This window comes from Drosophila suzukii, chromosome 3, assembly GCF_043229965.1.
Source record: "Drosophila suzukii chromosome 3, CBGP_Dsuzu_IsoJpt1.0, whole genome shotgun sequence".
NCBI classification, from domain to species: Eukaryota; Metazoa; Arthropoda; class Insecta; order Diptera; family Drosophilidae; genus Drosophila; species Drosophila suzukii.
The window spans coordinates 71302623-71318139 of record NC_092082.1 but is presented as its reverse complement, the minus strand read 5'-3'; the positions used below and the strand labels follow the sequence as shown (position 1 = coordinate 71318139).

The 15517-nt window shown below is 39.7% G+C and overlaps 5 protein-coding genes and 1 non-coding gene across 9 annotated transcripts; 3 read left to right on the top strand and 3 right to left on the bottom strand.

Annotated features, from left to right (window-relative positions):
* Window positions 1-3272: 3272 nt before the first annotated feature.
* Window positions 3273-8716, bottom strand: Elp6 (Elongator complex protein 6). 3 transcript variants are annotated; one of them, XM_017085839.4, is made up of 2 exons: window positions 8556-8716; window positions 3273-4252 (listed from the first exon to the last, which is right to left on the bottom strand). In XM_017085839.4, exon 2 carries the CDS (start codon window positions 4228-4230, stop codon window positions 3475-3477), a length of 756 nt encoding a protein of 251 aa, XP_016941328.2. In that variant the 5' UTR covers window positions 4231-4252; window positions 8556-8716; the 3' UTR covers window positions 3273-3474. The 3 variants fall into 3 exon arrangements, with proteins under 3 accessions (XP_016941328.2, XP_016941330.2, XP_016941329.2); XM_017085841.4 differs by lacking the exon at window positions 8556-8716 and adding an exon at window positions 5793-5977; XM_017085840.4 differs by lacking the exon at window positions 8556-8716 and adding an exon at window positions 5747-5949.
* Window positions 4887-4960, bottom strand: TRNAI-AAU (transfer RNA isoleucine (anticodon AAU)). The gene has a single exon. It is a non-coding gene; the product is annotated as a tRNA-Ile (tRNA).
* Dic1 (Dicarboxylate carrier 1) lies at window positions 6674-11396 on the top strand. 2 transcript variants are annotated; one of them, XM_036818853.3, is made up of 3 exons: window positions 6674-6937; window positions 9550-9972; window positions 10329-11396. In XM_036818853.3, the coding sequence occupies exons 2-3, from the start codon at window positions 9572-9574 to the stop codon at window positions 10771-10773; spliced, it is 846 nt and encodes a 281-aa protein (XP_036674748.1). In that variant the 5' UTR covers window positions 6674-6937; window positions 9550-9571; the 3' UTR covers window positions 10774-11396. The 2 variants fall into 2 exon arrangements, with proteins under 2 accessions (XP_036674748.1, XP_036674749.1); XM_036818854.3 differs by lacking the exon at window positions 6674-6937 and adding an exon at window positions 9336-9490.
* Window positions 11397-11526: 130 nt separating this feature from the next.
* On the top strand, window positions 11527-12155 carry LOC108018306 (uncharacterized). Its single transcript, XM_017085844.4, has 2 exons — window positions 11527-11755; window positions 11828-12155. Exons 1-2 carry the CDS (start codon window positions 11528-11530, stop codon window positions 12152-12154), a joined length of 555 nt encoding a protein of 184 aa, XP_016941333.2. The 5' UTR covers window position 11527; the 3' UTR covers window position 12155.
* Window positions 12156-12779: 624 nt separating this feature from the next.
* On the top strand, window positions 12780-13546 carry CheA87a (Chemosensory protein A 87a). Its single transcript, XM_017085847.4, has 2 exons — window positions 12780-13032; window positions 13155-13546. The coding sequence occupies exons 1-2, from the start codon at window positions 12802-12804 to the stop codon at window positions 13467-13469; spliced, it is 546 nt and encodes a 181-aa protein (XP_016941336.2). The 5' UTR covers window positions 12780-12801; the 3' UTR covers window positions 13470-13546.
* Lip3 (Lipase 3) lies at window positions 13481-14999 on the bottom strand. The gene is made up of 3 exons (XM_017085846.3): window positions 14797-14999; window positions 13982-14701; window positions 13481-13900 (listed from the first exon to the last, which is right to left on the bottom strand). Exons 1-3 carry the CDS (start codon window positions 14878-14880, stop codon window positions 13520-13522), a joined length of 1185 nt encoding a protein of 394 aa, XP_016941335.2. The 5' UTR covers window positions 14881-14999; the 3' UTR covers window positions 13481-13519.
* Between the last annotated feature and the right edge of the window lie 518 nt (window positions 15000-15517).

Sequence of the window (15517 nt, the reverse complement as noted above, 5' to 3'; positions counted from 1 at the left end):
GGGGGTTTTTACACAATTTGTTGGTAACGAGCCATCAATATTGTATCTTTCTATGTTATCCTCGGGCGCTTTTATGGCACGGAAATGTCCTCGTCTGACTGTGCATATCGAAATTGGTAATTGTTTGGCCCGGTTGATTGTCACGCAGTTCGGTTAGAGTTTTCAATTTGCGCCCTGAGGCCTTTTGGCGTAGGTGCGAGCACTTAACGTGGCTTAAAGCGCCAAAAGAGACAACCACACATCCACATGTCCCCACGCGAAAACCAGCCAACCGCGTAATCATAGCACAGCCCACATTAGATGGCGCTGCTCGAATAAACCACACACAAAATAGAAAAATAAAGAGAAAAAGTTTCAAACAACAATATTTGAGTGGTGCCAAATGTTGCGTATACGCAACGTAATCAATTTAAATGCCTTTTTTTCGGTTTAGCAGCCACTTTTGCGGCAACGTTGGTGAAATGCGATTACTGCACCTATAAATTTGCGGCCTAATGAAAGCGCCCAGGTATTGCGGTAGAATTCCGGCGAATTATTTCATTTGAATCCTCTCAAAATCATGAAATTTTTGCACACCACACCGCTTTCGCGCGGTATCGTTTGAATGGAAATTATTAAATTCATTAGCATTCATTTGCGCGAAAATGTATCTTTAATTGCTTTCCCGGAAGCGGAACAGTGGCAAAACGAAAGGAAGCGAAATGGAAGCGAAACGAGGAAAGCCATGAAAAACTTTTAACTGGAGGGAGGGCGCTCACAAAGGACACTAAACAGTTGACAATTGCGCTTTGCCGGCACACGACTCAAATGTTCATATTGAATTAGTGAAATTGCAAGCATTTTCTGCTGCACTCCACCGAACGATATGAAATTCAACTAAAATGTGGCCAAGCAACTGTAAAAAAATTCAATTCTGTAAAAGATTTGAGCTTAGTGCTTTTCGGTTTGCTTCTACTTGAGTTTTATATAAAAAATGCATTCTCTTATTACTTAAGGGTAGGTAGACCCCTTATCCTGAACATATCCTGTTTAAACATGAACAAAAAAGTTTTAAGAAATTTCTTAATTCAATTCTACGCTTGTATTAAAAATAATACAAAGCCATTTGTTGTGGAAGTAACAAAGGGAGTTTCTGCCTTAACCGGCACTTTGATATATTATTTATATCCCCCGCAACTTATTCGCGTTGTCTCTGGCAACTCTTTTAAACAACTTACCATAATCCTTCTAGAAAAGAGAGTTCGCGCTGTCAAAGGCGGCTAAAAGCATCTTCACGTTTTGTCGTTTAAACCAAAAGTGTGCGTGTGTGTGTGAGTGGTTGTTAAATAAATATTACACATACGCCCTGTGTGGCAGCAGCAAAAATAAGATGATGGCGAGAGCATGGCTGCCGATAATTCAGCGAGCGCGGTACAATGGCGATGAAAATCGGAAGATATGGCATCATATCAGACCTTAAAAAATGTACCCCCTTCTTTTCTTTTTTTGGCGCCGAGGAGGGTGAATATTTTCCAGCTTTAATGGCAATTGGGATTGGGGATGACGTAGGTGTCTGTGTTCTTTTGGTTGGTCATTGTACTCGAACCGCTGGCCGCCCCAGTTTTTTTACCATGGACCGCACAAATGCGTCGTTATTATCATTGATGAAAGGACAGCCCGTCGAGCCGAATTTATGTTTATGAAGCTCCTATGTGAATAAATTATGCCCTGTTCACCATTTTTGTTCTTCTGCGTTGTGGCTGTTGTCATCAGTTCAGTATGTATGGAAGTACATATGTGCAGACTGCTGCATGTTTTGGACAAACACTCATTTCCGGCGCTCCTCGAAAGTATGCAACAAAAATCGTATATGGCACTGTCATTAAAAGAGACAAGTTCCTAAAAGGGGCGTGTCCTAAGCACTCGCAATGTAACATCCTTTCGTACTTCATGGGGGAATACGCTTTCTTTACCCCATCATTACTTTCACTTCCTTTTTCCCGCTGGCTGCTTCGAAGGACAAACCGGCAATTGGATTTTCCCGGTCTCTCACCATTCGCCTAGGCACTCTGAAAAAATATTTATAAAAATATTGAAAATTTAATTATGAAAAAGTATTTATTCTGTCCTAGAACACATTTTCTATTAAATTTAAATTATATATTATAAAAAAGGGACATATTTCCGATGTTATTTTACGGGAATATTACCTTACCTGTCCTCCAGTGTATATATCGACGGGCGTTCGCCTCTTTTTCCATTTTTCGATTTCTTGAATCTTAAAGCACATCCTGCGATTGTCAGCGATATCCTGGCGCTCTGCGTCGCGATAACTTTCAATAAGCGACATTTAGCGCTCGGCTGCACAAAAAGCATTTGCGTAATTAATTAAGTCATCTGCTGGGTTTGTTTAGGGGCCAATATCGTGAAGATTGTGCGCCACCGCCAAATGCAATTCCCCATTCACGCCTGGCTTGGTGCGTCGACAATTTGCGATGTGAATGCTAAATGAGCGAATACAAATTTGTGGCCCCAGCACAGGCAGTAAACACTTGACAAAAGTATTTAAAGACGTGTACCACAAAAAAATTACAGGCATTTAAATAGAATGTCCATTAATCAAGTACAAGACATTAACTCGTCATCTTGTATACCATAAAATATCAAATTTCCTTCGGGCATTTCCATCAAAGTTTGTCATAAAGTGTTTGGGGAATAGGAAAATTTCTAGTAATTAACAAACTGAAAAGCCATTATGCCCGGCGGTAAAACTCAATCCATTTCGAGGGCTTAACAGATATAAATAAATCTTCCTGGAACTGGACCCCAAAAAGTCTTTGCAACCGAAGCACATTTTTGACAGCGATTCAGTCGTAGTTAATCAACTTTTTTTTGTGCTGTATGGCTTGGAAAAATTCAATTGCCCGCTTTTATTGTCGGCGACGTCATTTAGCCTTTATGTGGGCCTACGAAATCAAACTTTTCTGGCGCTGTCTTGGGTTACCGCCTCGAGTCGTTTATACTGGCTCCTTATTGATCGTGACCAGACATAAATTCATCAGTATTTCGATTCGGAGGGTGACGTCAACAGATGCTTCTAGATAAAAGACGGACAAAGGCAATTAGATTGAACGGCGCATTGACCACTGGAGGATGACCAGTTGGTGGTACAGTCCTTTGAATACTTAAGACATATGTGTTTTAAAATCTAAAGTAATAATACATACTCTTCATACATTAACAAGATAGCAAAACAATAGTGAAATACAATTTGAAAACACTTTACTAATATGTATGTTTTTAAAACTTTTTAATACATTTATAGCTGCTTGTGTTAAAATTTTATAAAATGTGACTTAAGCCTGAACATGATTTCTAAGTGTAACAGACGCAGTAAATTTCCGCCGCAAAATGAAACCTTTGGCTGGCAATTCTCAGAATATACAAAAAATGGCTTTATTAAAATTCATACAATTATTTGTGCGTGACCCGCCTCTAGACCTTCACCCCGATTTCGCCCGGTGTAAAGACCTTGACGTTGCGATCGTTGACCTTGTAGAGCACCTCCTTGCGCGTTTCCTCGCAGGCGTAATTGCCCTCGTCTAGGACACGTTCGATTAGGAGCTTGCCGTCCACCTCCCGGAACACACCGCTCTTCAAGCGCAACACCTGGATGCGCACCTGTCCGAGCTTGGCCACATTGTTATCCGTCAGCTGGTAGATGTCGCTGTTGCTGAGCTTGGTAATCACCGTGAGATTATCGCGCTCCTTGGCGAGGGCGGCCAGATCCTGGCAGAACTGCTGAACCTGCAGCTTGCTCGCGCCCAAATTGAACAAAATGGACAGATTGTCAATCAGAACTGTGTAGGAATTGCGACTGGCATAGTTGCTCTCCACCTGGGCACGGATGTCCTCTACTAGCTGCTCGGTTAGTGTTTGACCCTCGGAATTGCGTAGCCACTTGGAGGCCAATCCCTCGACGGCCATATCGCTCAGGACATCGATGACCCCCAGGGTTTTCCCACGGAAAATATTCGTATTGTAGCCCAATCTCATACCAGCATTAAAATAATGCTGATAGTGATGCTGCAGGCAGACGAGCAGGGTTCCAGCGTTGGAGATTCGTAGCCTCTGGCCCAAAATGCAGCTGATCAGGAAGCTGCCATCCACATTCGACTCCTCGCTAATGTGCACGAATCCTGGCAATTTCTGCTCATTGAGTCCACAGGCTAGCAGCACTGAGGTGGCCATTGTTTCTACTACGCGTGCGGATCTGAAATAGCATAAAAGAAAACAGCCATGGGTCAATTTGTAAATGTCATCTGCGAAGTTCAATTAATTAAGTACGCAGTATTTAGTCTTCTTTTTTTGGGACGGGTCACGTGGCGACGAAGTCGATGAGGTTAAAAACACTTGAACGAGGCCAACAACTTGAAATTTATTGGCCAAAATTGGTGAGGGAAAATGAATAAGAAGGGAATTTCCATCTTGTCACTTCATCATTGCTGTCAGCGGCACACGTGGCCACGATCCAAGAAAATGTACTTTATATACAACAGTGAGAGTTAATAAACCAAGATATAATAAATTATTAAGCATTAATAAAAAGTAATAGGAGTTTGTTGGTTATTTATTGGCTAAAGTACATTTTCTTTATTTATCTTAGCATTCAGGTTATGGATGCAAATATTTTATTATGGTATTTTTTGTTTCTGATCATATTTTTTATGATTTATCTATAAACCTACTAATATATTAAAAAACAAACAAGTAAAAGATATGAATAGAAAATTTCTACAAAAGTAAATGATGTTAGAAACTTTATAGGATGTTTGATTTGGTTGAATCCTTTACTTTAAATAATAATCTTGGTATACAAATTTAAAAAAAAATAAAAAAATTTAATTTGGCCCATGAGGGGATCGAACCCGCGACCTTCGCGTTATTAGCACGACGCTCTAACCAACTGAGCTAATGGGCCGATGTGCGAGGCGACGACAAATGCCCACTTAAGCTCCAAAGCGCTTGTGACTCTCCTATGTCGAAGGAAAAGCTTTCTGACAAAGCTTTTGTAGGTTATTTTTGAAAAAATAAACCTTTGCAGTTCTTTTCCATTGTATTTAATCAAAATTTAACACTAGGGATCAGGTTGCTAAAATTGCCGGGAGATACTAAAAGTGTTAATGGTGGGACATGCTACAAAAACGTGCACAACAATATTTAAATAAGATTTAAGCACAAAGTTAATAATAGTTGGGGAAAATATTTGCCCATTTATTCTCGTTATGGGTTCTTATCACAACAATATCCCCGTCCAAGATTACACGCTAGGAAACAGATTTTCCACTTGGAAGCGTTTAATATTTGTAGTACAGGCAAACAGAAACATTCTAATTAAACCTTGACTCCAAAGTGCATTGTGCAAACTATTTGGACGAAATCGAACTTTGTAATGCACAATGAAACTATTTAATTAGGCATAAAATGAAAATGGTTTGGCAATTAGCTGAATCCCATGAGTCCCATGATTAATGAGTTTTGGCGGGCACACGCCTGGATTTTCTTGAAATTACATAAATGTTTGCGGGGTGAACGAAATTGACTCATTTCCACATGGTCATGGAAATATCATTCCATAATGACGGACTGGAGAATGAGACAGTGAATGGGTGTACCAGGTATTACAAAAGCTCGCAATTACACCTCGATCCCCATGTATTATGAGTTCTTATGTGAGCGATACCATCATCATAACATGCACACATACCTACAAAACTTGGAGAGCCAACGCGTTGTCAATAAAAAGCTCTCACCAGTTGTGTTTGATGTTGACTCGACTCTCGACCCGACTTTCTCCCGCTCTCTCACTCTCTCGCAGTGTCGTTCTGCTGACCGCCAACCACTGACTAACTACGCAAGTCGATCCCGCTCCGGCATGGAACTCGAATCCCCGGATCCCGGTGACAGTCCCAGTACCAGAACACTTCCTACATGGCCGCCTTGACCGCGCGATAAAGCAGACCTGAGTCAAATCCGGAGCGCATGTGGACACTCGGAAAAACGATTTCAATAATCCATTTCTTAAGAAAAAAAATGAAATCAAAAATATATTCGAAAAAATGTCTTAAAAAAAATGTCCTAAGTTTCAGGTTATAAAAACAATTGCGTTGTTTAAGGCGACCAAGATATTTTGGGTAATTAAGAATTTTTTTTGTTATATTTGGGTAGAAACATGGTTACCTCATTTGAAAGTCCTTAGATCTTTCTTGACATCTTTAGAAATAAGTTAATTTTAAATGATTTGCTTTTTTAATAAATTTTCCAAAATTATTTTTCAATAGGAACTTTCAAACTTAGAAATCATCATTTAAAAAATAATGAAAAGTTTCAAAATTATCATAAACATTTTTAAACGTGTACATAATGAACGTAGTACTTAACTATAAGTTAATATTTGACAGACAAATAACTGGTTAGCATTATTTTGATGTTTTCTTTAAACAGTTTTTTAAAGAAAGTACATCGTAAATTTTCTTGATTTATTATTGGAAGATAAACCGTAGAAGTACTTTTGTTATGGATCTAAAAATGCAATATTGTTTTAGAATTTTAGGGGTGGGTTGGGGCTCTTTTCTTTGCGTGTAGGGTCGAATGCCGGCTGTTGTGTGGGATCTGGCGCGCTGTTAGAGGCGGCGATCAGTCCGCTTTCGGTGCTCAAGCGTTGCGATTCGTTTGCCTCCAGCAACAGCAAAAAACCCCTCACCAATCCCATTTCCCAAAACCCAGACCAGTTTGTGCGGACAGCGATGACGTGCTGAGGTCTCTCTCTTTCTAGTTCGCCCTCTCTATCGCGCTCGCCTGGTGTGCCAAAAATTATAAACTTATTAAACAGTTTTCTTCGCGGAAAGCAGACAACCATCAACATCAGGAAAAACAGAGGCAGCGTTTCTTGTTCAAGGTAAATATCCCATCAGCTGTGGCTGCTTTTCGCCACCCAGAAGCCTTAATTTTTTGTTTCATTAGCACTTTAGCAATTGCAATTGCAGTGTCAGTTTATTATTCAATTTGCAAGGCAAACATGCGGCTTTCGAGCGGGCAAACACCATACAGATAGTGTTTCAGACGGATTACTACATAATCACGCGATCTTTCGTGCCATGAAAGGTTACAGAATGATCGGAATAGTCTACCCAAAAATCAGCTGTTCATAAGTAGTAAATTCCATTATCAATTGGACTTTTTTGGGGGCTCGATTAAAAGCGAAAATAACTTTTAGTATGCCAAGTGATCATGTGATATTCGTTATTAATTCGACTTTGACCACTGCCACTCAATTTTATATTCAGATAAAATTCTGGCAAAACAAAAAAACAAGAGTAAGAGTAAAACAAGAAGAGAGTCTCTTTTTTCTGCATATAATTTATGAAGCAATTGACGCACGTGGATGTTCTCAAACAGAAATAGTAACTGAATAAATAAATAAAAGCTGGCGAGCTGGGAAAGAAACAGAATACACATGCTGGCATTAATGTTGTGTACCGGGATTTTGAACGATGGTAAACATGTTATCTATCTATAAACAGAACCCGGTAACCGGGGTCCAATCGGAGGTTGATAAGGCAGGGACATCAAACAGGCCCATAAATATTGTTACTTTACTCCCGGGTCTTGGGTCTCATAAATAGCAGCAAAACAATCGGCACAAAGGGCAATTGGCCGATATGGATGCCATGACTTAGGTTATAAATAAGTGGGTGTGTTCAAAGAATTTATACAAATTATTTAATTATTATTTCATTATTTTAAGGGGTCTCATTTTTATATTTTAAATTGTTTAAAAACTATCAGATGAAAAAACAGTTTTATACAAAATTTTAGGTTTTAAAGAATAGAAATTCGCTTTGTCTCTGTTCCAATAATTATATTAGCGTTTCATTGCAATTGGAAGACTATATGATATATAGTTTCCATCAACGATCGCCTAAAATTAGAACATGTTCTTTGACATTGAACACGATAGTTTATATACCTACATGTTTTTCTTGTATACATTAGGAGTTTGAAACAAAATTTTACGACTATGTAATGTATATACATTTTTCATAGGATCGATGTGCCTTTGTAAACATTCTTTACATATGTTTATGATTAAGAACATCAATACTATATAAGCATTGACTTGCAGTGGTTTACAAAAGAATGTGTAAAGATTATTAATTTAAAGTTCCAAGCACACTTTTAAAAAATATTTGGGCAAAGCATTTCAACTTTATGATATGCCCATCCTTTCAAAAAGAGTATACACAACAGATATCCAAAGTTTTTCAGCTCTTGCTCTCCAACAGAGGTTCCCATTCTGTTGGCCTGAATTCCTCGATTTTTATCTCACCCCAAATATAAATTCATGACCGATCTTTTAGGCATTATTCCCAAATGGGCAAAGCTAAATGTAAACAGCTCTAGAGACGCCTGAAAACAAATGAAGTTGGCGAATTCGCGGATTGTGGGACGCTGGCCGGCCATGGCGACTTGTTGCGCAAGTTGATGGGGCCCAAATTATCGGGCCAATTACTCACCCGTGGAGATGGTGGGCTGGCTAATGTCGAGAACTCTTCACTGGCGGCAAGGGAATCACTTTTTCGGTTTAGTTTATGGAACAAATATACAAATTTGACATGAAAAACATGTTGTAGGTGCTGGTATGACCGTATTCCGAAATCGATCAGCTGTTTTGCAGGGTTGCCAACTCATAAAACGGTGCTGTTAGGCGCGACAAAAACGCTGCTAGCGGTTAACAGAATGTTAACAGCTGGAAAAGTGAATATAATATATACATGGTCGTTGTTTTGGGGGCTTAATATATTCCATTGACTTTAGTTAAGATAATTACATATTTTGGATACGCTTTAATATATTATAAATTAAACTATCAAGTTACTTATGCTTTTGTTGTTCAAACAAAAACATTTCTTTTGTATTTTTAAATTTTAATAAGTAATGATTTAATATTTTGAGTAAATTTTAAATTTTAAATTGAAACTTTAAATTAATCTAGTAGAATGATTGTAATACGTTTGATAAATGTAATAAGTAAGTTTATCATTAACATAAACATAAACATCTAAACATATAATTATAATTCAATTTGAAGACTTTAAAATTTGTTTTGAAGACATGCATATAGCTATTAAATGAAAGAGTTTTAAATAGTTTTTAAACATTAAAAAATGAAATGGTTATGGAGTCCAGATACAAAGTACAAATTTTCGAACCCTTTTTACCCAATGATAAATTTTGGCTACGCTTACGATAACAGCTACCTTAATTTAACCGCCGAAAGCTTTCAAGCTGAGCTTTCGCGCAACCGCCCAGCTGATTTCCCGATGGTTCGGGGTCCTTAAATACCGTCAGTTCCTTTAAGGCCCACCGGCATGACATAACACAACCGACCCACTGAAAATGCCGCCCCTCGAAAGAAATTCGATTTAGTAGCCGTACCACCTTTTTATAGGTATAAGAATGGTGTCCAATTAAACACGTAAATAATTCTTTATTTTTACCAACTTTTAGCTAAGGATTTCATACGTGCAAGATGGCCAAACAAGAGAGAAAATCAAGATGGTTTTTTGGAGGATTGGCGAGCGTAGGAGCCGCTGTGGTGACCCACCCACTCGACCTCATCAAGGTCACGCTGCAGACGCAACAGGGACACCTGTCGGTTGCCCAGTTGATCCCGAAATTGGCCCGCGAACAGGGTATATTGGTCTTCTACAACGGCCTCTCCGCCTCGATGCTCCGCCAAATGACCTATTCCACAGCCCGCTTTGGGGTCTACGAGGCCGGAAAGGATTACGTTAAGACGGACACCTTCGCCGGCAAAGTGGCACTTGCCGGAGCCTCCGGTCTGGTGGGCGGAATTGTGGGAACGCCGGCGGACATGGTCAATGTTCGCATGCAGAACGACGTAAAACTGCCCCAGGAACAGCGACGCAAGTAAGTACTACAACCAGTACGGATTTTAAAAAGGGTATTCAAACAGATATCAAAACTTCTTCATTAGTTATTTGTGTACTTTCCAATAAAATAAGGCCTATACGGTACGGTAGTTATTATAGGTATTTTTTAAATGAAGCTCGATTGTAAGATCGTAACTCAAATTAAAACAATACATATGTACAATTATAAGCTTGCAGGGAATATTACTTCCCAACAAATTTAAAGTTTTAATTTAGCTCTTTAAACCACAATATATAGTCTTCATACATTTTTGTAATGAAATGGAAGTATCGTCTCATATCGCTATACAAAAATTCTGAAAACCACTACAATTTTTCATCTCTTTAATTTAGCTATAAGAACGCCTTCGATGGACTGATCAAGGTGTACCGGCAAGAGGGATTCGCTAGACTGTTTTCCGGCGCCACCACAGCGACTGCTCGTGGTATCCTGATGACCATCGGCCAGATTGCTTTTTACGACCAGACAAAGATCTACCTGCTGGCCACGCCTTATTTCCACGACAACCTGATCACCCACTTCACCGCCTCCCTGGTGGCCGGAACGATAGCCACCACCCTGACCCAGCCACTGGATGTTCTAAAGACGCGATCGATGAACGCTAAGCCCGGAGAGTACTCCGGTCTTTGGGACGTGATAAAGCACACGGCCAAGTTGGGACCCCTCGGTTTCTTCAAGGGCTATGTACCGGCCTTTGTGCGTCTTGGTCCCCACACGGTCATCACCTTCGTGTTTCTGGAGCAACTGCGTCTCAACTTTGGCACCACACCGAGCTAGCCGGGATCTCGATGGAATCCATAATTAGGCAATAACTCTCCCATGGCTGGCTGGCAGATTCCCTTGAGCAATGCTAACATTCCAGCTGCAATTCGTTCACTACAGTATCGAACATATGTAACTTAGCTATAGCCAGTACCTATTGTTAACAAAGATGCTTTTATGCTAGCAAAATAGTTGTTATTAAGCTTTTCATGCCCGTGTTTTTTATAGACTACAGTAAATGGTTATAAATTTAGTATGTCGAAGCTTACGAAACTACAAAAACTATAGGACTTTAAATATGAAATAGAACATTTTGAGTAAATCAAACACATATGACTTCAATGTTTTTTCATTTTTGTGTTGATAAAAGATTATTAGGGTAAATATGTTTAAAATAAAATGGTTATCCCTTCACTAAGGACAGCAATGTATTTCCAGGATATTGAACAAACTTTATGTTTAATTAAGATCAAAGAAAGAGAAGTTGGGCATGGAGAGTTTAAGTTAAGCTCGATCGTACTTCATCGTCATTGCCGTGCTGTTAGCAATTAAATGTAGTTCGTTATCAATGGCTGCTTGTTTTTGCTTCACATGTTAAGACTGCCATGCAATATATAAATAAAACAAACGAAATTGGATTGCATTTCTATCTCATTAAAAACATTATTGGACATATCCGGTACAAGCTGCAATTTGGTCTGCCGCTGATCCCCAATCTTTATAAACCGTCGTCAGCACTTGATCGAACATCAGTCTTTTAACTATCGAAATGAGGTCCTCTTCAGCTCGGAGTGTTGTGGTGCTTCTGAGCATCCTCCTTAATATCGATCTATTTGGGGTGCAGGCTGAAAGAAAGCTAAAGCTCCACAAGCTCGAGAAATTCAAGGAGGACACTAGATTTTTCGAAACCAATTTAAGCTTCGTCGAGGTCGAGGATAATGTGGTTAAAGTTAACGGAGAGCTAAAGGTTAAATATCAAGTGGATGACCACTTCGAGGTAAGGAATAGCTAATTTGGTAAATATATTATAAGCGACAATATATGTATTATTTAAATTGTTCTTCCACAGGTCGATGTTGAAGTAAATCGATCCGAAGAACGCGATGGGGAATATAAATCGGTATTTTATGTAGCCAAAACTGGGGTTTGCAACTTTATGAAGACCTATTACAAGGAATTCTTCTACGACCGACTCAAGGAATACTCGAATGCTCCGGATCCAAGCACCTGTCCTCTGCCAGAAGGAGCTCACTACCACTTGGACGACTATCCGTTGGACGTCAAAATGCTGAAGTCTCTATTGAAGCCGGGGCACTACCGTATAGAGTTTAAGGCTATGTTGGATCATCTTTTTTATCCGTTAATATATAAGGCAGAGTTGGAGGTGTTCGAATGAATCCAGATGTTGTCGATATGTTCCATATAATGCGCCTCTATTTCGGGACTAAAATTGAGTTTCTAAATTATCAAAAACATTAATCGGATGTATTTAATAGTATCATTTGTGATAGCATTGAACTAGTTAGGCGATTAAAAAATTAATTTGAAACTCTAAATTAAATTTATTACATAGTAATATTACTTTCAAATAAATATATCGACATTAATTTCAAGTTCTTTACTGTATTTATAATCGTCCATAGGATTTGGAACATGAAACAGATTTATAGTATATACAAGTCTCTTGTTTAAGAGTACCTAAATAGGGTTAAAGTAAAGCTATTATCAAATTCCCCATGGTAAATACCCTACCTTACCTAGATGAATTATATTTATATATGATCATCGTCATTGTCGTGCTGTTAGCAATTAAAACCGTTTTATAATCGATGGCTGAGCATCTGCTTGTTTTGCTTTATGCGTTAGAACGGGAAAGCAATTATTTAATAATAAAAATCCAAACGGAATTTAATTCGATATCAATTACACCATATCTTGGAATAGTGAAACACGTTTGTTTCCGGTACAACCTGCAATTCCCTATTCACAGCCTTATAAACCCTCTACAGCATGTGATCGAGCAACAGTCATCCAAGCACCAAAATGGGCTCCTCTTCCGGTTCAGTGCATCACCTGTTGATGCTGGGAATCATCCTCCTGGCCACCAATCCACTTGGGGTCCATGCAAGAAAACTTAGGATCCACAAGCTGGAGAAATTGGCCCAGGAAGAAGATTATCTGCACAGCCGCCTGCGCATTGCTGAGTTTCAGGAAAATGTGCTGAAAGTAAACTGGGATCTCAATCTCCGTTATCAACTCGACAACGATTGGATGGTAAGAAATAGAAAGTGACTTAAGGTATATTTAATGCAACAAAACTTTATGGCGGCTATAACGAAACGAAAATCTAGAAAAAACTTATAATTTATTTTATATATCATCATTTCCTTTTACAGGTGGAATTTAAGGTGTCACGATCCGTGGATGGCGATGGCAGCTATGAGAGGATAATGTTGTTCGAAGTGCAGCTTTGCGACTTTATGAAGACCTACTACAAGGACTTCTTCTACCAACGTATCAAGGAATATTCGAATGCCCCACATCCGAACACCTGTCCTTTGCCAAAAGAACAATACCGTCTGGAGGACTATCCGCTGGACGTTCGTGTGCTAAAGAAACTAATGACTCCTGGACACTACCGTATAAAGTACAAACTTAGAAACGACGAATCAGTCATATTATCTTATATGGCCGAGGTGGAATTGGAATAGCGAATTCGGAGTTGTGCTGTATATGTTCACTTTATTGCAGAAAAATAAACCTACTCGTGGGATCGCATCTGCTTTAAGACCTCGTCGTACACATATTTCCTGGCCTGAGTGCCCCAAATGAAATCCAGATGAGCCCATTTCTCGAAGGGCACCAAATAATCCAGTGCCATGTTGGGTAGTTCGTCTCTTAACTTGCGGACATCGCTTACGTCACACATCCAGTCATTGGCTCCGTAATATAATAGAACTGGGGCCCTGGCGTTCTTTAGCTTGTATTCCGGAGGGAAGTAGCTTCCATATTCATAGGGATTGCGAAGAGCAGTGTAGTCGAATTTACGGAACTTTCCAGAGTTGTACTCCTGACAGAAATGCAGGTTTTGGTTTACGGAGGCACCAGCTGGAGAGGTGGCCTTGATGTGTTCAAGAAGGGCCTAAAGAATTATATAGTAATAATATAGTAATTATATAGTAATATAGTAATCAATCAATCAACTTCCCTTCTAGATACTTACATAGTCCAGCTGTTCGGAATCGTAGCCTCCAATCAGGAAGATCTCGTTGGCGCACATATCGGCATAGGGAGAAGTGGCCTGGCACATCTCAATGCCCATATCCTGCTTGAACTTGCTGCTGGGCATAAACTCCATGGATCCGCAGAGCTCTACGATGGCATTGGGCTGGCCGAGAATGGGCGCAAAGGCCCGCGTCATCGGGCTCTTCATGCTGCCCATATATGCTGCGGGACCCAGAAGATGGGCGGACTTGATCTTGTCATTGTACTCGGGTCTCTCAGACACCATCACCAGATAGACAGTGGTGCCCTGTGAGTGGCCCACATACTGCACTTGCTGCTGACCAGTCTTCGCCAGCACGTAGTCAATCATCGCCGGCACGTCATAAATGCCAATCTCGTTCCAACTGAAATTCCAGAAGAGCTGCCAGTAAGTGGGCCAGTACTTGTGCGCCTTGGAATAGGTATTGCCACGGGCATTGCCCATCCACACATCGTAACCGGCATCCGCCAGCATATAGGCGAGAGACCTCTCCGGACCCATGAGAACCCAATCGGAGGAGGAGCTCAGCATTCCGTGCATGAGGAAGGCCACCGGACGATTCGGAGTGTCTCCTGTTTTGGGGGAATACGGGATGCGGTGTATGGTCAGGATGTAGCTGTCACTGGTGGTCACCACGTGGCGCTCCATCGGATAGCCATCATCTTCTATACGCTCTCCCTAAGAGTAAGAAAATTCAGAATAGTTAAAAGTATAATCTATATTATAATCAAAAATTAAGCGAGTTATATAGGTATACTTGTACTTATACTTACGCAATCAGAAATCGGACGAGTACCGGCCAATACTAGGCCCAAACCGACCAGTAATATAGTTACTTTTAACGTTCCTCCTTTCATAGCTCTACTATGGTCCGAGTGGTTCGGAATCCCAGCTTTTATAGCCTTTTGACTATTATCTATCTTGTGATAGCTCGCAATCAGATTTATTGGCGAACGCGTTTTTAGACCCCCAAGCGAAATATATTGGAGAGATAGATACACCTGGTCTAATCAGCTTCTTGTTCTGATTAAAATCGCGGTACCCTAATTTACAATCTAAAAAGCCACAAACACCCCATGAATTGACTGATTCTATTATCGTTTTCCAATTATTTAGTACCCATTAATCAAATGAAGTTTCAAAGCATATTGCATTTTAATGGTTAGAATTTAGAATCATCCAGATCTATTTATTATTATGTCCTATTTTAAAGTCTACAAGAAAAAAAGATTTGAAAACATTCGAAATTTAGTAAATAATTAATATAATATTGTCTGACGTTTAACAAAATTATGAGGGTAACCCCCAGTTCACTTTATATAATGAGCTTAATCATTCTTACTAACATTTTGTAGTACGTAATTTGTAGAAGATAACTGTTAAAAATAGAAAGTGCGATTGCAAATGAAAACAATAAAGTGGCTGAACCCGCTACCACAACTTGTTTAGCAGCAACATGTAAGCATATTTTCAATTAGCGGGTTAGCTCCACTA